The 20,298-nt window shown below is 49.3% G+C and overlaps 1 protein-coding gene across 4 annotated transcripts in view; it reads left to right on the top strand.

Moving 5' to 3' along the window:
* The window catches only part of IL17B (interleukin 17B), a 49,073-nt gene that overhangs the window by 27,504 nt on the left and 1,271 nt on the right, over window positions 1-20,298 (top strand). For 3 of the 4 annotated variants that reach the window (XM_019028002.3, XM_019028003.3, XM_055386183.2), the window contains exons 2-3: window positions 2,423-2,532; window positions 18,806-19,095. In XM_019028002.3, coding sequence (XP_018883547.1) covers window positions 18,941-19,095 — 155 coding nt within the window. In that variant the 5' untranslated portion in view covers window positions 2,423-2,532; window positions 18,806-18,940. Of the gene's footprint in view, window positions 1-2,422; window positions 2,533-16,263; window positions 16,628-18,805; window positions 19,096-20,298 lie in introns of those variants that run through there. The other variant, XM_055386182.2, reaches the window with a different exon arrangement.

The raw sequence follows: 20,298 nt of genomic DNA, 5'->3' as shown, positions 1-20,298 counted from the left end.
GGTGGATCACTTGAGGCCAGGAGTTCAAGACCAGCCTGGCCAACATGGTGAAACCCCGTCTGTAGTAAAAATACAAAAATTAGCTGGGCATGGTGGCATGTACCTGTCGTCCCAGCTACTCAGGAGGCTGAGGTACGAGAATTGCTTGAATCTGGGAGGCAGAGGTTGCAGTGAGCTGAGATTGCACCATTGCACTCCAGCCTGGGCAACAGAGCGAGACTCCTCCTCAAAAGAATAAAAATAAAAAATAATAAAAAAATAAAATGCATCATTTGACTGCATTGGCATTCCTTCCAGTTGATGATATTTTAGGAGCGTTTCATGAATTAAAGTCGCATTTGCCTGAAGAAGCCAGTGAAATCACTGACCTGTTCAAAAGTAATTATGTGCACAGTAGGATAAGAAGACACTTCCACAATGGTGTTGCTGTTCAATCACCAGCATTATTTCTACCAAATCTGTGGTCTGTATATGAGTGGGTGTGGAATGAATTTCTGTGAGCCCAAGACACCATAAAAACATGGCACAGAAGGTGGGAAAATTTGGAATATAAATAGTTCAACCATAAAGACACATGCATGTGTCATTGCAGTGTCACTGCAGCACTATTCACAATAGCAAAGACATGGTATCAACCTAAATGCCCATCAATGGCAGACTGGATAAAGCAGATGTAGCACATATACACCATGGAATACTATGCAGCCATTAAGAAAAGAGAGAGATCATGTCCTTTGCAGCATCATGGATGGAAGCTGGAGGTCATTATCTTAAGTGAACTAATGCAGGAATAGAAAATCAAATACGACATGTTCTCACTTATAAGTGGGAGCTAAACACTGAGAACACATGGACACAAAGAAGGGAACACTAAATACTGGGGCCTGCCTGAGGGAGGAGCAAGAGGATAAAAAATGTATCTATCAGGTATTATGTTTGTTACCTGGGTGATGAAATAATGTGCACACCAGACCCCTGTGACACAAAATTTACCTATATAACAAACCTGCACAGGTACCCTTAAACCTAAAATAAAAGTTAAAAAAAAGATGGGAATATTTAATAGGGAAGGTTCATGGCCATGTATATAGAATCACAGAAGAATTTCAGAAAGAGCAGTGCCACATAGGAAATGAGTGTGATGTGTTCTCCAAGCAGAGCCATACGCTAAAAGAAAGAAAAAAACAGCTTTTCATTTTCATGCAAGAAGTCAAAATACAGTGAATGATTGTGAAAGTTGGCCAGCTCTTATGGACTACCTCTGTGTAATTGCCCATAATCTATCCCTGTAATACAGTTTTCATATCATCTTCACATCATTTCCAATACTGGAATTGTGTAAAGACTCTTAGAGAGTCCTAATTAGTTTCATGCGTTTTTGCAAATCTGACTCCACAGAAGTGCATTATCACAACGTGGACTTTGTAAGCATAATGCGGGTATGTAAAAGCATTGACACTTCGTCAATAAATGAAGAGAAGTCCTTTTTGTACATGTGCATTTGTGAAAGATAAAATTTCTCAAGATCTCGGTTCTTTGGGTGACTGTATATGCAGTGGTGACCCATTGCAGTTTTTTATTGATCTTGTCAAAAGACTCAGATTGTCTGTCATGGTATTTCAGATGGCCACAGTTAGAAAGCTGGGTGCACACAATTAACAACCATAGTGATATGCATTTGTACATTTCCTTTTTTGACCTATTTCTTCATGAATATAGTTCATCTGCGCGTAACTGTTACACTCGCGCGACTGTCGTTAGTGTACCTGAGTGTTTATGCTTGCAAAAATGTGTACGTTTTTATTGCCTATCTTACTGTGGCAAGTGACCTGTAAAGTGTCCTGACATGTTTTGATATGTCTCTCAATTAAACTCCCTTTAAATCTATAAATAAATGTCTTTTAACGAATTTTAAAATGATTTTTTCAGAATTCTATTTTCAGGATTTTGATTTTTCAGGATTTCAACATTCAGAGTTATGGCATTTGGTGGTGTGTCTTGCAGGATTATGATCAGTTCCCCATTCACTACATTCCTCAACACTCTTTTTCAGAGAAGAGTGGAAACTCAACTCTTAGTGGCTTCAAAATAAAAGGGAGTTCATTGGCTCATGTGACTGAAAAGTCCATGGGTAGTTCAGCTTTAGGTATGGCTGGATCCAGGGGCTCAAATAATGTTCTCAGAATCTATGTCTGTCTGAGGATACATTCTGGAGGAAGCAAGAAAAAAAAGAAGGAAGGAAAGGAGGAAGAGAGGAAGAGAGGGAGGGAGGTAGGAAGAAGGTGTCCACTGCAAATATGCCCAGAAATAATTACACTACAAGGAAGACAGTGTTAAGTGATATGAGAGAGCTCAGTGAAACGAGGGTTTCGGAAGATGCAGGAATTAATGCACTCATGTATTTATTCATTTATTTATTCAGGTCTTAAACACTGAAGTTCTAGGCTTCACACTGAACTAGGCCTGGGGCTCCCGAGACGAAGACCAAGTCCTTGCTTTCAGGGAACGTCCACCCTCTGCTGGGGAAGGCAGGTAGGTAAAGAGCCAATTGCTAATTTGTATGGAGCCACAGGGATGCATAGGGCACACTGAAAGCTCATTTCCTACTGAGGGATCTGGGAAGCTTCTTGGAAGCGTGCACTGCGACCTGAAGAGTAAAAACGGCAGAGAAGGGCATTGAAGCAAAGGGAACAGCATAAGTCAAAGCCCAGAGGCTGGATTCAGAGCCACTCAGAGGATGACTTACTGGGTGACATTGGGTGGGTGATTGGGCCTCAGTTTTTCTATTTGTACAATAAACGGGTTAGGTAACTTGCTACTGAGGAAGGAAAGGGGAAAACAATCTCACACACGCAGACACACACGCAGACATGCACACACACACACACACACGCACGTGCGCACACACACGCAGACACACGCACACACGCACGCACACACGCATGCACACACGCACTACACACACGTGCACACACACGTACACAGATGCAGAGACTGTGGTTGTTTCAGCCTTAGAGGGTAAGACACGACTCACTTCTAGATGACGTTATTGACTCAAAGGTAAGGCCTCTTGGGCCCAGCCTCCAGAGGGAGAGAAAGAGAGAATGAAATGATCCACAGCATACAGTAACAACAATTTGTGTTTTCATTTAAAAATAGTATTTATTGTTTGAATAGATAATATCTATACATTGTCACCATCACAGAGGTACAAAGGGTGTTCTGTGAAGAGTAACTTCCCTTCTAACCCCACTCCCTTATCAACCCCATTCCCCTCCCCAGAGAAAATCACTCTAAACTTTTTATATAGACTTCCAGAGAGTCTATGCAAATGCAAGCACATACACTTACAAGTATACATATGTACAGTCCCTGCATTTTTGGGGTACAGATTGGGGTGTACTATTCACATTCTTATGCACCTTACTTCATTTACTTAATAACAGCTATTGGCTATTGGAATGTGTCATTCTACAGCGGGCTGCCTCATTCTTTGAATGGTTGGATAGGGTTCCACTGCACGGAAGTGCCATAAGTCATGCAACCCATCCTATAAGGATGAGCACTTTGAGGATGCTATTGTACTAACAGATTCCTTTAACACAAATAAAAGATAGAAATTAGAAAAGATAGAAGTAAAAGTCCTTTGCGATTACAAACAATGCTGCAAAGCCTGTCCTGGTCTTTGTGTCATTTCCACATGGGGCTGCCTCTGTTGGACAGAGGCGTAGAAGAGCGATTGTTGGATCAAAGTCCTTGTGCATTTGTGATTCTCATAGATATTGCTCTATCCCCTGTTACCCACCTCCCTCAAGGAGGTTGTAACCATTGTGTACTCCCACTTGCAATGTACAAGAGGCCTGTGTCACAGAAATGTTGAGTTTCTCCAGGCAGCCTGGGAGAGAGAGTAAGGGGATGAGAAGCTGGGGAAGAGGGCAGGGCATGGGGAGAAAGGAGGACATCCCTTGAAGGAGGAGGCCTGGGAACTGTAAGAGGCTGAGGACTAATGTGAGACAAGGCCGATGAGAAGTTCCTGGGGTCATGACAGTGACCTTTAGGCTTGCAGAGCTTATAGCCAATGGTGAAGTCGTGCACACCAGTCAGTCACCCTCCTCCATTGCACACCGGCCAGTCACCGTCCTCCGTTGCACACCGGTCAATCACCCTCCTCCACTGACAGCTCAGTGACGGGCCTGCCATGCTTCCAGCATTGCATTCCCAGGAATGACACTTGAGAGATGAAGGAGAGGTGCTTAGGGGGCCCAGTGGGTGGAGGAATGGGTAGTAGCCTCAGAGACAGGAGCCCAAATCAGGAGCCAGCACTGTGAAACAGCAGGCTGTGCCAAAGACTAATTTAGGAGAAACTTAAGCCCCCTAAAACTCTAAAATTGGGAAGAATTCCCTGCATTCTCTGATTGTGTGGGTTGGGAACTGAAGCCATTTTATCCTGGTGTTAAAGGAAAGAGACTTTGTGCCCGGGGCAGACAGTCACTTGGTGACACCCCCGTGGCTGAGGTTCTCCATGCCTCTAAGCCTGGGTGTCTTTCTCCCTGCTCTTCCCAGTCCCGACAGGCTGGGACCATCCCACCCAGCGTTAAGAGGCTTTGTGTTCAAAATCCTGGTCCAACGCTGGGCGCGGTGGCTCACGTCTGTAATCCCAGCAGTTTGGGAGGCCAAGACGAGCAGATCACCTGAGGTCAGGAGTTCAAGACCAGTCTGGCCAACATGGTGAAATCCCATCTCTACAAAAACACAAAAATTAGCTGGGGATGATGGCAGGTGCCTGTAATCCCAGCTACTCAGGAGGCTGAGGTGGGAGGCTTCAACCTGGGAGGTGGAGATTGCAGTGAGCTGAGATAGCGCCATTGTACTCCAGCCTGGGTGACAGAATCAGGTTCTCTCAAAACAAAACAAAACACAAAGGAAAAACTCTCCACAAAAACCCAAAATCCTGGTCCAGGGGTCCCAACCCTTTTTGATCATAAACTCCTAATAATAAATAACAGTTTATTAAAAAATTTTAATTTGAAGTTATTTTAAAAAATAAATATTTATTTATAAATTCTATAAAGAGCTGTTATACTAATATGTTCCTTTAACACAAATAAAAAATAGAAATGAGAAAAGACAGAGGTAAAAATAGAAGACCTGATAGTCTTCCTAAGCCTCAAATGACACCCTACTTTGGAAATCACTTACCTAGCTTTAAGCGTTTTCAGAGCTGGGTTGGCAAAGGAACTTGGAGGGCCTTGTGTATCTCTGTGTGTGTGTGTGTGTGTGTGTGTGTGTGTGTGTGTGTGTGTGTGTGTGCTAACTCAGGGATGGAGGTGCTGTGAGATTTGGAAAACTTGGGACATGATGAGGGTTTGGGGGGGTTTCCTTAAGTGGTGGGGGCCCAGGCTGAGCTTGCAACAGAGCCCTGAATGAGGAGGGGGGTGTGACTACGTGGTAGCTGGGCTGGACCTTAAGCATCTGGGCGTGGGAGAGTCTTCACAAGACCCTTGTATCCCAGGTTGGCTGCATGAGACTGGGAGCCTTTCATCTTCATAATGATCCCATTCTGTCCCCGACCAGTCCCCACCTGTTGCCTCCTTAGATCATGAGCTTAACTATAGTGACGGACAAAGAGATGGAGCCAGGCCCCTGACCCATCTTTCCCCAGGGACAGGGAGGGGGGGTCACTAATACCAGTAATAGCAGGGGAATTCAATTTGACATGGATGACTAGAGTAATATGATAATTATTTCACCTGCCTCCTGTAGAACAAATTCATATTCACCACCCATGTATGAAAGGGTTATGGCACCAGAGACGTTATTAGAAATGATTTCCAACTGGGAGCAACTCGGTTAGTGGGACTAGGGAAAATTAAATATCCCCTTCCAGGCCTTGGCTGAAGTTGACTCTGTTTGTCTTCGTCTCCCCTCCCTGCCTTGAGGCCCCAACCCCTGCCCGTGTCTCCCGGTCTGATACTCCTCAGCCATGCTCAGGGCTGCAGGCTGACTCCAAGCCTTCGTAAACCACCCAGGACCGTTAAACAAATCCTATAATTAGAAGCCAGGTTGCATTAACGAAGTGAAAAATGTAACATTACCATCTGTTTGTTCACTGGATGCTCAGCTCATGTCCCATGATCCAGAGGATTTGTGACCTTGGGTTTCTAAGAAGCCTTAATAAGGTAATGTTTATAGGACTCTTAACTTTACAGCTCTGCTGGAGTACAACTCTGTGAAATGAGGACAAGCTATAATTCCAGGAGATCCCCTCCTCCCCATCCCAGTGCTGAAGAATGTTGTCCCCTTATGTAGTACATGGAAAGCCCCATGACTGGGATTAAAGGAAGTAGATTCTGGTCCCAACTCTGACACTGAATTGCTGTGTGACACTCTATCAGTCTCTTTTCCTCTCTGGACTTCTGTTTTCCCATCTGTAAAAGAGAGGAGATGATGGCTCTTGTTCTAAAAGTCCCCTCCAATTCTGACATTCCAGTTTGATTTCTCTGTCTCTCTGCCATTGAGTTTTATATCAAGCAAAGTTTCTTTTCCAAATTTGATCTTCCTTCTTTGGACTTCTCAAAAAGACTTGGTAATGAAAGTTGAACTGGATAAATCTAGTTTGGGGTTAGCAAGACACATAGACCTTTTTCTGCCTCAGCTTTGAATCTCTCTGATGGGATAAAAATGCGTCAAAAATAATACGACAATGACAATTAGGAAGAGACAGTTCCTTAACTCTTCAAAGAAATTAAACTGGTTAAAGCAAGGAACAGTGGAAAGAACCAGGGTTGTTCTCTCTGGAGATGGTAGCCACAATTAAGTGAACAGAATATTCTGCCAACTTCCTATCAGCTGACATTTATTGAGTTCTTCCTGTGAACTAGACTTTATGTTATGGCCTTACACCCATCCTCTCAGCCTCATAGCAAACCTGTGAAGTCAGTACTTTCTCATCATCCTCATTTAACAGATGAGGAACTGACAATTAAGGAGATGAATTTGCTCAAAGGAAATATGTGGCAGGGGCAGAGACTCCAGAACCTGATTTTTGACCTCTGCAGATCTGTTGTCTACAGACCTCTGACTCTGTTTTTGCACTTGTGGAAGCAAGTGTTGTGATGAAGCTTCCATCACCATGTCTCTGCACGATTCTGATAAGCACAGCATGCCCTGCTAGCCTGCACAGGCTATGTAGCATAGGGATAAGGACACTTTTGCTGGGTCGAGCCTCTTAGATTTGGGGGTTGCTTGTTACTGCAGTGCAACTTGGCCTATACTGACCGATACTGCTTGCCTTGGGGCTAAGGGAACAGTTTTGCTCTGTATATTCGCAAAGAGTCAGTTTGCAGTCAGCAGATGGAAGAAGCAGCGAGACAGACATTTAAAACAACTAATAAAAGGCTGGGGAGCATATACAATAGTATCACTGAGAAGCCAGCACAATGATCCTGATGATCCTGTTGAGCTTGAGTCTAAGAAATTGACTAAAAAATGAGAAGATTTGTAGGTGATTCTGGAATGCCAGGGTCAGAGCTAGCTCTGTGGTTGAGATAATGGGATAGAATACAAGGGAATCCCAATATGGAAGACAAGAATTTATGAACATAGCCATGTGCTGGCCAGACTGAAGGGCCAAACAATCCTAGGTTTTTCTAAGAGCACACTACTGGGGAGAGAAAGATCAGGGTCAGCCTGACCCCTGAATTCTCTCCAGAGCTGACTCAGAAAACTTATCCCTCTGGCATGGAGCCCTCTCACCAGACACATTTCTCTCCAATGTAGATTTGTCCATAAAGCACAGCTGACCATGGCAGAAATAACTTGGATAGCCTTCGGTGCTCTGTGTCTGCTGCCTAATGACAGGCACCCACCTCTAACTGCTGCTGGTTCCAGTGCTCATTCACTTTCCCTAAGCTGGTTAAGATGGTTAAAGGGACCTCAGGGGCCCAACTTACATCCCAAGCTCTGTCCCTTTTCTCCTCACTGTGTGGCCTCAATTTCTTCTTCTGTAAAATACTTAGATTCACGTGTTGATCCAGGAAGTAAATAAAAGTCATGGATGTAAAAGTGTTCTTTTTCTTTTCTTTGCTTTTTTTTTTTTTTTTTGAGACAGGGTCATGCTTTGTCACCCAGACTGGAGTGCTGTGGCGTGATCTCGGCTCACTGCAGCCTTGACCTATCGGGATCAAGTGATCCTCTCGCCTCTCAGCCTCCTGAGTAGCTGGGACTACAGAGGCATGCCACCACGCTTGGCTAATTTTTAAATTATTTTTTGTAGAGACGAGGATCTCGCTATGTTGCCAGAACTCATCTTGAACTCCTGACCTCAAGCAATTCTCCTGCCTCGGTCTCTCAAAGTGTTGAAATGACAGGCATAAGCCACGGCGCCGGAGCTAAAAGTGTTTTTCAAATTGTAGAGTGCTTCAGGGGTAACCCTTTTACCATCACGCAATTGTCATCAGCATCTGCGTGGGTCCTTGGCTGGACACCTTCCATCTCCCACAGCCATAAACCTTGAAGCTGCCTTCTCACATTAGAGCAATTACCGAGGCTTCTTTCCTGGGAACCAGACTTTGGAAATGGTCAGATTCCACACTAGCCATTTCTTCCTCTTTCCTCACAGTATTTATGAGAACTGACCTTCCAATGGAAATTTGGCAAGATTTCACATTCTGGAGACATTGTACCTTCCTCCACATGCCCCGAGGGCTGAGGTCATGGGCTTCCCAGAAGATCCAGCAGTTCCCATGCATGCAGGAGATGCACAAGACTGAGAGGAGAGGGGCCCAGCAAGAGCCCCTGAGCTGTGGGCTGGTCCTAAAATATCGATACTGTTAGATTCCTCATCCTGCATTAGAACATAAGCTCAGGACTAGGCCAGGCACAGTGGCTCATGTCTGTAATCCCAGCACTTTGGGACACTGAGGCGGGTAGATCACTTGAGTTCAGGAGTTCAAGACCAGCCTGGCCAACATGATGAAACCCTATCTGTACTAAAAATTCAAAAATTAGCCAGGCATAGTGGTGCATGCCTGTAACCTCAGCTACTCGGGAGGCTGAGGCATGAGAATCGCTTGAACCCGGGAGGCAGAGGTTGCAGTGAGCCAAGATTGCACCACCGTGCACTCCAGCCTGGTGACACAAGAACTGTTTTAGTTGTTCACCACTATATCCCCGGTGCGTGGCACATAGTAGGTGTTCAATATATATTTGTGAAATGAATGGAATGAACCCTCCTCAATAACTCTCAAAGGCCCTTCATCATCCATAGGCTAATTCCTTGAAGGTCACAGCTCATAGAAACTTATAGAACATCCTAGGCAAGATATTTAAACCTCCACCAGAAGCAGCTTGTCAACATTGCCTCCTAACAGTTCAGGACACAGAGATAAGCTTCTGCAGAGAGGCCAGGGGGAGATTCAAGCCTGTGAGTTTTCTAGGGGTCAGGAGGATGAGGATAGAGGCCTTGGCTATGGCCATCAAGGGTGATGTGATGTGTCTCAGAGTTGCTGCCTGTGCTCTAAGTGTTGTGTTGTGTGCAGCTCTCAGGACGTTCCTCTGCTAATCCTGCCCTAATCGCAAGCCGGCCCCAAGCTCCCTGAGCCAGGTGCTGAGAGCCGCATCTGTGAGTAAGACACGCTTGCTGTCTGTGAACAGCTCCTACCTGATGGCTCTTAAAACAATAACAAAACACACACATACAAGACACCACCCACAAATTTGCACTCACACAATACACCAAAACAACCACAATAAAAACAGCACTCTCTGACCCAATAACAGAGGCCAATATGCAAGGCAGACTTTGATAAGTACCATCGGTTTGTAGCTTAATGTTCGGGGTGCAGGCCTTTGAACCCAACCTGCAAAAGAAGTCCTTTCTGCCCCACCCATGAGTCCCCAGGACTCCTCTCCCTACGCAGCTGCTGGGAGATGTTGACGTTTTCTTCTCACGTCCCCACAGATGTGGCCTCTTCCTCTGCCAGGAGCGGCTCTGGGGGGCTGAAGAGGACATTTCTTGTTCTGTACCCGTTTCCTGCTTCTGCTGAGGGCAGGGTTGGGGCCTTCCACCCAAAACAGACCCAGACCCACCCAGCCAGAGGAGACGCTGACAGCTTTGGGGGAAAAGTCAGAATTCCAGATCTTGTGAATCCAGATGTCCTGTAAACTCTGAGCAGAGGATAAACATCCCCCGGGACAGAGGGGAGGACACTCCAGTGGGCAGGGGGCCTGGCGCCTCTGTCTGCCCTGGAGACAGGCTGTTTATTCCACGTCCCCCACAGGCTCTCTTGCACTCCTTCCTGTCGCAGGTCTGGGTGAGTTACAGCAGGCCTGACAGCCCCACATGGGGGCCTGAGGCCTTGGACATCAGATCTGGACCTCTCAAGGCTAGAAGGGAACTTTAAAAGCTCAAAAACTGGCCGCGTACGGTGGCTCACGCCTGTAATGCCAGCACTTTGGGAGGCCGAGGCAGATCACGAGGTCAGGAAATTTTTGTTTTTTCTGAGATGGAGTTTCATTCTTGTTGCCCAGGCTAGAGTGCAAGGGCACGATCTTGGCTCACTGCAACCTCTGCCTCCCAGGTTCAAGCGATTCTCCTGCCTCAGCCTCCTGAGTAGCTGGGATTACAGGCATGTGCCACCACATCCGGCTAATTTTGTATTTTTAGTAGAGATGGGGTTTCTCCATGTTGGTCAGGCTGGTGTCGAACTCGAGGTCAGGAATTTAGGACCAGCCTGTCCAACATGGTGAAACCCTGTTTCTACTAAAAATACAAAAATTAGCTGGGCATGGTGGCGCATGCCTGTAATCCTAGCTACTTGGGAGGTTAAGGCAGGAGAATTGCTTAACAGGGACCTGGGAGGCGGAGGCTGCAGTGAGCTGAGATCATGCCACTGCACTCCAGCCTGGGCTACAGAGCGAGACTCCATCTCAAAAAAAAAAAAGCTCAACAACCCCTCCACCGCACAACACACACCTGGGCCACTCCTTCCTCTTCTAGAATCTCCTGGCTAGTGTTCTGCTCTCTGCTGATAGAGAGATCACTCTTTTCCAGGGCAGTCCATTTTATTTCTGGGACTCTCTGGCAGTTAGAAAGTGCTAGAATTGAGCTGACTAGAATTGCTCTGTGCCACCTGATTGGGAAGAACTAAGGACAAGGCATACAACAAAATAGTAGCAGGGCCATTCCCTGCGCCAGGCACTTGCCACATATAATCTTGTTAACCCCCCACCTCCCTTTCAAGGACATAGGCTCAGGGAGGTTAGGTCACTTGCCCAAGGTGACTTAGCTGCTACATAGCAGAGATGAGGTTCAGAGCACTCTGGTTCATCGTCTGTGCTTTAAATATTAATCTATACTGGCTCTTCATAATCAAAAAGCAAAAATCACACATACACCCACAAACACACTATACATCAAACTCAGGCACATATAAAACCAAACCAAATTACAAAATATCAGCCCGAACTTGCCAAATATTAAGTACCATTATGTGCCAGGCAAACAATAATTTTAATGATTAATGCATTTTAACAACCCCGTGAGGAAACAGAGGCCCACTGAAGTGAGGGGGGTGGACATGACCACATAATAAGGGGCAGGGCAAATGTCCAACCACCATTGCCTGAAGTCTGCCGTCTTTTCCCCACAGGAGGAGGGCTTCTGCAAAATAAAAAAGAAAGCTTTTATAATTATAATTATTTTCAACAACCAGAGTTTTAAAAAATGGACTGTGCATCCTCAGAGAGAAATGATATTCCTAGAGAGATGGTACCCAGCAAAGGCACTTAGAAAGCGTTCCCGCTTTGCTAAGGGCTGGATGAGGTATCCCCTACCTCTGATGGCCTGTGGGTGGTGAGTGCTAACAAGAGACTTGGTACAGTGTGGAGTCAATTTGCAACCCAGAAACACAAACTTGGTGTTTTCAAGTCTGGATGCTCTGCAGAAGAGAGGCCTAGGCGACCCAGTCTCCAGTGAACAAGACCACCTCTTGGAGTCCTACCCCAACTCACATTTCTTTGACTTCCCCTGTGGGGAGGAGACGCTGGCACCTGGCCTGGGCAGAGGGTCATGTCGACGTGGCAGCCCCTCTGCACACCCCAGAGGCCGCCCATTCACCCAGGCCTTTCCCTTTTTTGAGAACTGGGAGCTTGCTGGCTGGGGCTGTTCCCACCAACAATGTTCCCGTCCAGGGATCTTAAAATAGCACCTCTTGGCTGGGGCTCTGGAGTGAACAGCGAGGCAAGCATTTGTGCAAATATGGGCCTGGGAGAAGGATTCCTACCAGGGAGGGAGGGGAGGGCAGCATGGCAGGAGAGCCAGGACCTCCCTAGGGGGCTGCACCCTCCTGGTCGCAGCCAGCAAAGGCGCCGGCTAGCCTCTTCCCGCCTTCCCTGACCTTACTGGGTCCACTTGGGCAAGTTCCTAGACCAAATCCTTCAGGTCCCCCTGGCCTTGCCAATGCTCTAGGGTGGGCCCACTGGAAATAGGCACCTTTGCATTCTTCTGCTGGTTCTAGCCTTGTCCCCACTTCGCAATGCCCTTCCTACCTAGGAACATACTAGAAGCATTCTTGAAGGCCCAACTCAAAACTCATTTTAACTGTAGGAATGACAGTTGCAGCTACCATTAATGGGGTACTTACTTTTGCCAGGGACTGTGCTAAGCGCTTTAACGTGCATTATCTCATTTGATCCTCACAACAATCCACTGAGAGCCAAGTTATTATTATCTTCACTTTGCAGAAGAAACTAAGGCTCAGAGAAGTCAATTAACATTCCCAAGATGACACAGCAGTGAAGGGGCAGGGGCAGGGCTGAAACTCAGGCCAGCCCATCTGTGGAGGCTGACCTCTGCCCTCCCCGCTGCACTTCCTTCTCCCGGTCCCTCTGCTCTGGCCTCCTCCTCTGTCCCAGCATGGCCTCCCTGTATTATAGTCAGTTTGATTCAATGTATCAATATTTTAGTTCACATACCAGGAATGCTGTTGGGTGCCCCACGAGCACCCTGGGAGCTCTCGGATCCCCTTGATGACTTGGGCTTGGGCGTGGGTTTAGTGAGCACCCGAACCTACCGGGTTCAGGTTGTTTGAGGCCATGGGTCAAGGCTGAGGCCATCACAGACCGTGCTCAATGACCAGCTGACAACTGGACATTCCCCCTCCACCCCTGGCTGCCGCCCCTCTCCTTACTCCGCCGCAGGGAGCAGTGTGTGCAGGAGTCAGACAAACTTGCTGTGAATCTTCTGTGACTGTGGGCAAGTGGTTAACCACTCTGAGCCTCAGTTTCCCCATCTGTAATTCCGAATAAAACTAGGACCTCACCCAGTGTTATTTGGAGGATTTCATGAAGCGTTTAGCTTATGGCCTGGCAGTCAGTAAGTGGATATTAAGCAGCAGCTATTATTGTTACTGTTATTTTCTGTGAATTAAGGTGTCCAGGTGCCAAATGCCTGAGGCCTGGCACACAGCAGGTGCTCAAAGTAAAGGCAATCACTCACTCAGCAGACAGAAGCCCTCACCCGACCCCTGGAATCGGTGACCCCGACACTGGCTGTGTCATTCCTGGCCGGCTCTGATGTCTCCTAGGCTCTGGTCCTCATCAACAATAGGGTCACTCTGGAAGCCAGGCACAGGCGCAGGGCCCCACCCACTCGCCCCATCCCCTCATTCTCAGTCCCGGGCCGCTCTTGGAGAAAGAGGTGGCAGAGTGCAAGTTCCCTCAGGGTCGGTACATTTTTCAGGGTTGGCTGGCTTTCTAGTGGCGCCATCTGCTGGTGAGTGCAGCACTGCTCCTGGCGGGGCCTGCCGCAGAGGGCTCCGAGCGAGACCGCGGCCACCCACTGCCCCTTCCCCTGTAGCTCATCTGCCCAGTCCTTCATTCACGCATGCTGACCACCCTCTGCGTGTTAAGACCCAAGGACCCCAGCCTCGCTCGTGGGGTGGGAGCCCTGGAAGCCCAGTTCCTGCACCTCCCTCTCAGGCCTGGCACTGAGTCCTGGGGGTGGGTCCCACAAGCCTGCCTGGGTTCACACTCAGGACATCAAAAAGGACAGATGACCCTCCAGGGGTTTCTAGAAACCAAGACTGGAAGAAGGGGTCTCCCTCCTGGTCTCAGATGGTCCAGGAATGGGAAACCCAATGACTGTTGCTGGGCCTATGCCTGACTCCTCACAGCACCTGCCAGGGGACCCCAAAGCTCCCCTCCCCACTGTGAAGGATCTGGGACCCCACAAGGACTGGCCTGCCTCTTTGGTCTCCACCAGACCAGCAAGGAGGCCCAGCCTGGCCCAGAGCTGTTTGTATAAAGTCTGAGGGAAGAACAAAGAATGACTTAGGAGACGGAGTTCTGCTCCCAGCTCTGGCACAAATGCACTGTGTGAGCTGGGGTAGGACCCTCCCTTATCCAAGTCTCCTTGTAGTAAAATGGGTGGGAGGAGGGGGCCAGATGATGGGTGAGGACCCGTGTAGCTCCCAAACTGGCCTCGTGCTAAGATGCAGATTTTTGCGCTGCTACTTCAGCATCTCTGGGGCTGGGACCCTGAAATCTAAAGTAGCAAGCACTGCAGCTGGAGCAGGGGAAGCTGACAAGTCAGTCCTGGCTTGGGGAGGCAGAAGTGAGGGGTGTGTATTGCCAGCAGGTAAGGAGAATGTGTTGGTTTCAGGGGTCCCCCATACCCCAGCATCCATCTTTTAGTTTGCCACTGTTCTGTGGATATGGGAGGGTCACCCCAGTTGCATGTCTGTGGGACCCCACTGCTTGCAGCAGCAGAGTGTGTGCAGAGAGCCAGCACAGAACGCAGCCAGGCCGCCCGGCCAGTGGGGCTGGGGCCGGGACAGCCTGCGGTGGGGGCGGGGCCCTTGTTGCCTGAGGAGGTATTTTCAGAGTACCCCTCCCTCTGGAGTTTCCAACGGTAGAATAGAGCCCTGTCTAGTATTTGACCAAATATGGTGGCATCTCTCATGCTCGAGCCCCAGCCAGCGTCTCAGTTATGCTGTGGAAGCCTGCCCCGGACAGATTAATCTTGTGACATTCAGGAGCGCCTCTCACCCTGCGTTCTTCCCCTCGGACGATTCCTGTAAATGGCCAAGACCGGCCCTCAGCACGACAGGGCCGTCCTCAGTATCTGTTCACAATGCCCCTCCTCTGTCCTCCTCACATTCCCTCCCGCCATTCCTGCCTCCCTGGGTGGATGTGCCCGCTCACATTGGGCTGGGCTGTTCACTTGAGGTGAGAGACATTGGCCAGAGGAGCTGGTCAGTTGAGCGTGTGATTCCAGGACCTTTGGACCCTGAGGTCATCTGACCTCACAAACTTGTGGCCTGAATCTTGGGGGCCTAGACCTCTCTCAGCAGCCAGGAGGGTGGGCCTGAGGGGGTTGAAGGGAGAGTCAGTAGAGAAATGAGAACCGTGCTACCTCTAATGTTAATTAGAACAACTAATGTTTATAATAATCATTATACAATTATTTTATAATAATCTCTATAATAAATAGCTAAGTGTTTATTGAGCACTTACTATGTGCCAGGTACTGTTGCCAGCTATTTAACATAGGTGATTTCCTTTATTCCTTATAGCAGTTTTAAGAGGGTGCCATGATTCTTCCCATTCTAGAGATGTGGGAACTGAGGCTCAGAAAGATTTCAGGAGGGAATGGGCCAGGCCACCGTCTACTTCTGGATACGCCCACCATTTTACGGAGGAGGGAACTGAGGCTGACAGTAAAGCTCACATGCAGCCACACAGTCTCTTGAGAGCGGAGACCACCCCAGGAGGGAGAGTGCTGTGTCAGGAAGGCCAGGACAATCAGCCGTAAGTCCTCATGGATCTGAAACTTGGCCAGAGTGAGGTCATACAGCTTCAGAAATATGTTCACAGCAGGCTGAAATTGTGCGGAAAGTCTCCCAAGAAAAACAACATGGGGTGGTGGATAGAGCCCTGGATGGGGACAGGGTGAGAATAGCAGCTCTGACACCTCTAACTCACTGTTAATAGTGACAAGTCCCTTTCTGGCTCCAGCCTCAGTTTCCTTGACTGTGATCTAGAGGGGTGGGGCTTTGGTCTCCTAGGGCTGCTGAACTCACCTGAGGCCGGCAGAGGCTGGAGTGCCTGAGGCTGTTTCCCTGGAAGATGGGGCCTGTGTCCCACTCCTGGCCAGCACAATTTGAGAACATTTGCTCTCCTGACCAACCAACGGCCCATCCCTCCTCCACCCTCAACCCCTTGCCATCCCCAAAGCAAACGAAGCTGATTGTCTTAGCTGGCCCTGTGGGTGCTGGCTGGGCGGCCGGCCGCAGGCCACAGGCGGAGGTGCCACCGGCCAGAGCCCCACCAGACACACAGGGCATTGTCCCTCGGTCAACAGCCCCTGGGCACCTCAGCCTGGCTCCTGGCCTGCCCCCACGCCCCTCACCGCCTGCCACTGCGCTAGGCTCAGCCAGCTGGGGGCCCAAGGCTCCCAGCTGATGATGAGCCCACCCACTCACTCCCCCAGCAGCCCCCAGTTGAGCTATAATTGCTTCGCTCCATCCTGTTGCTGCCATTCTCTCGGCGGCATCTGGGGTTCCAGGCGGGCAGCAGCTGCAGGCTGACCTTGCAGCTTGGCGGAATGGACTGGCCTCACAACCTGGTACGTGGCGCTTCCCTGCCGCACCCCCACCCCTTTTTAAGAGCCCAAATATGTCAGTTTTTCTTTCCTATTGATTAATGGCTGCCTCTGTTTGGTTTGGAATCTGCAGAGGCAACTTCTGTGTCTTCTCCCCCAGGACTAGAAAGAAACAGAGACTGGTCACTGTAGCCATGGCCAGCAGTGCAGGCTCCTGAACGGGGCTCAGCCGGGGCACACTGAAGCCTTTTCAGACCAGAGGCATCTGGGGAGATCCCGGCAAACTCAGTTATCGGGGTTTTTCCAAACAGACCCAGCTTCTGAGGTCCTGGCTGTGTGACCTTGGGCAAGTCCTTCTGTTTCTCAGTGTCCCATCTGGAGAGTGAGGGATGGGGACTTTGATTCTATTCTATGTTTCTCCAAGTGGAGAGCCAGAGTTTAAGAATGCCCTGTGAGAAACTCTAAAGAGAGAGCCTATTGTTAGGGAGACATTTTTTCTGCACTAGAATCTAGGACCAAAAAGGAAGAATTTAGCAACTTGAATCTCTGTTGCGGATTTTGTGCCAGCAAATACCTCTGCCAAGAGGGGCTCTGCTGAAACTTGTTTCCTAGGGTCAAGACTTGCTGGGTAGCCTGGATAAAGCAGGCATGGGCCATGGGGCTGTGGGGCTGTGAGGTGAGGCATACAGGGAACATATGGAGCCTATCTCAGTTTAAGAGGAGTCAGAGGTGCCTCCATCCTGGGAGCTCTGCCTCACACACAGGCACTGTCCCTTCTCTCTGGATTCCTGGGGAGTCTGGCTTCTGCCGGGCCTGAGTCCTCTTCCTTGTGAGCCAAAGGCTTTCCTGATACTCTGGTGCTGGGAGGGAGAAGTGGATGGCAATGGGTGAGGGTGTGTGTGTGTGAGGAGGGCTTGGGGGATGGCTGGAAGAGGGAAGGCTCAGGGGAGAAGGGCAGTGCAGGCGGACAAGACATCCTTAGCCCACAACTTGCCCATCTCCCCAGCTTCATCTCATCCCCTCTTCCTCCCACCCACTCTTAATCAACATTCCATTCGATTCAGCAAAGTTCTTTTTTCTTTTTTTTGAGAGGAGTCTCGCTCTGTCGCCCAGGCTGGAGTGCAGTGGTGTGATCTCGGCTCACTGCAAGCTCCGCCTCCCGGGTTCAGGCCATTCTCCTGCCTCAGCCTCCCAAGTAGCTAGGACTACAGGAAACCGCCACCAAGCCCGGCTAATTTTTTTGTATTTTTAGTAGAGATGGGGTTTCACAGTGTTATCCAGGATGGTCTCGATCTCCTGACTTTGTGATCCGCCCGCCTCGGCCTCCCAAAGTGCTGGCATTACAGGTGTGAGCCACCGCGCCCGGCCTCAGCAAAGTTCTTAACCAGTTCAAACCTCCTCTCTCATCTTCCCCCAACCCACCCCTCCCACACCTGCAAGACTTCAACTCCCTCAGCCCATGCCTGCCATGCCTCACCTGACATGTCCCTTCCCCAGAAAAGTTTCCCAGGCCATTGTCCCAGCACAGCTAAGCAGGAGGCCCCACTCTTCTCCAGCCACACCCTGAATGGGCCCATCCTGGACTTGTCGCTAGGGAGACTTGGGTGTTTGTCTTCTTGTTCACTGTCTTCCTTCTTAGACATAAATGACAGAAGGGCAGCGATGGGGACAGCCATTCATTTACTCAGTGAGTGTTCACTGAATGCATCACGCAGACACGGGAGATATGACAGTGTGTGGAAACTGACACGTGCCCCCACGGAGTCCATGCTGAGTTGGGGGCAGACACATAAAAGAATTGTATACACAAACTTTAAGATTGAAGTCATGCAAGAGGTGTGTGGGTTATGAGAGCCCAAGAAAGTCCAGAAGCATCCCTAAGAAAGCGATGCTAAAGCTGACACGAGGGGTGGGAAGGTGTCCAAGAGGTGAAGAGGCAGAATGCTGCAGGCAGAGGCTGTGCAAAGTCCCTGTGGCAGGAAGGAGCATGCTGAGAGTAAGACTGAGAGAAGACCAGAGGCTGGAACACACAAGACACAGGAAACGGGGTAATTTGAGGAGGGACAGCTGAGGGATGGTGGGCAGAGTCAGACCTGAGCCTGGGAGACCCCTAAGAGCAATGGGAAAGGACCATGGACCCCAAGTCTTGGCCCAGAAAGAGACTTGGCTCTCCCACCTTTGACCTGTGGCTTTCCTCCCCAGCTGTTTCTTCTTACCATTTCCATCTTCCTGGGGCTGGGCCAGCCCAGGAGCCCCAAAAGCAAGAGGAAGGGGCAAGGGCGGCCTGGGCCCCTGGCCCCTGGCCCTCACCAGGTGCCACTGGACCTGGTGTCACGGATGAAACCGTATGCCCGCATGGAGGAGTATGAGAGGAACATCGAGGAGATGGTGGCCCAGCTGAGGAACAGCTCAGAGCTGGCCCAGAGAAAGTGTGAGGTCAACTTGCAGCTGTGGATGTCCAATAAGAGGAGCCTGTCTCCCTGGGGCTACAGGTAGGCTGGGCAGTGGTGGCAAGCTGTCTTTGGGGGGTGGGGACCTTTCCTGTGCCCCAGTCATTGTAATGGTTAAGATCTCAGATTCAGAGGTCTGGGTGCTTGGGTTCGAACCCTAGCTCTGCCTCTTACTTGCCTGTGAGGCTTTGGGCAAATGGATTAGCCTTTCTGGGCCTCAGTTTCCTCAATGTAAATGGAGGCAATAGTAGTACCTACTTCAGAGTCTTGTTAAGTGAGATATCCATGCAGGGCACTGCCCTTATTGTTCTTCGAGTCTCCGTGGAAGTGCCTGCAAGGCTTTCCCCAGATGTCACTTCCTCTGCTCTGTGGGCCTTGGACGCCCTTCTCAGGTGTGGCGCTTCCATGCGGTGTTCCAGTCTGTCTCTCATGCTGGACCTGGGCCTTCCCAGTGCCGGCATCAGAATCACCTAGGGATTCCCATGCCCAATCCAAACCTCCAGCAGTGAGGCCCAGGAAGTGCTATTTCCTATAGCTCCACGTGATCAGGGCGCACAGCAGGCTGTGATTTGGGAATCAAGACCCATTGCCCTGGATAACGATGGCAGCAGCGTCCTCTCTTGGTTGTAGCTCAGCTTCCTTGCTCAGTGCCTGACCCATATAGTAAGGACCAAAGATGAAGGAAAGGGCTGACCCTGAGGTCCTCACTCACAAACCCAGGCCAGAGATTTTTCAGCCACATGACATATAACCTGAGACTCTAGAATAGCACTGTTCACCAGAACTTTCTGTGATGATGTAAAGTCCAGTACGGTAGCCACTAGCCTCATGCAGCTACTGAGCACTTGACATGTGGCTACTGTGACTGAGGGATTAACTTTGATTAATTTTTTATTTTTTGTTTGAGACAGGGTCTCACTCTGTTACCCAGGCTGGAGTACAGTGGCATGGTCTCGGCTCACTGCAGCCTCTGCCTCCTGGGCTCAAGCAATCTTTCCACCTCAGCCTCCCAAGTAGCTGGGACCACAGGCATACCTGGCTAATTTTTTTTTATTTTTTGTAGAGACAGGATCTCACTATGTTGCCCAGGCTGGTCTCACACTCCTAAGCTCAAGCAATCCACCTGCCTTGGCCTCGCAAAGTGCTGAGATTACAGGCGTAAGCCACCATGCTCAGCCTGATTAATTTGACACATGAAGCTAGTGGCTACTGCACTGGACAGTGCAGCTCCAGAATGTGACCACT

This window comes from Gorilla gorilla, chromosome 4 (genome assembly GCF_029281585.2).
Source record: "Gorilla gorilla gorilla isolate KB3781 chromosome 4, NHGRI_mGorGor1-v2.1_pri, whole genome shotgun sequence".
NCBI classification, from domain to species: Eukaryota; Metazoa; Chordata; class Mammalia; order Primates; family Hominidae; genus Gorilla; species Gorilla gorilla.
This window is presented reverse-complemented; position numbering and strand designations above follow the sequence as displayed.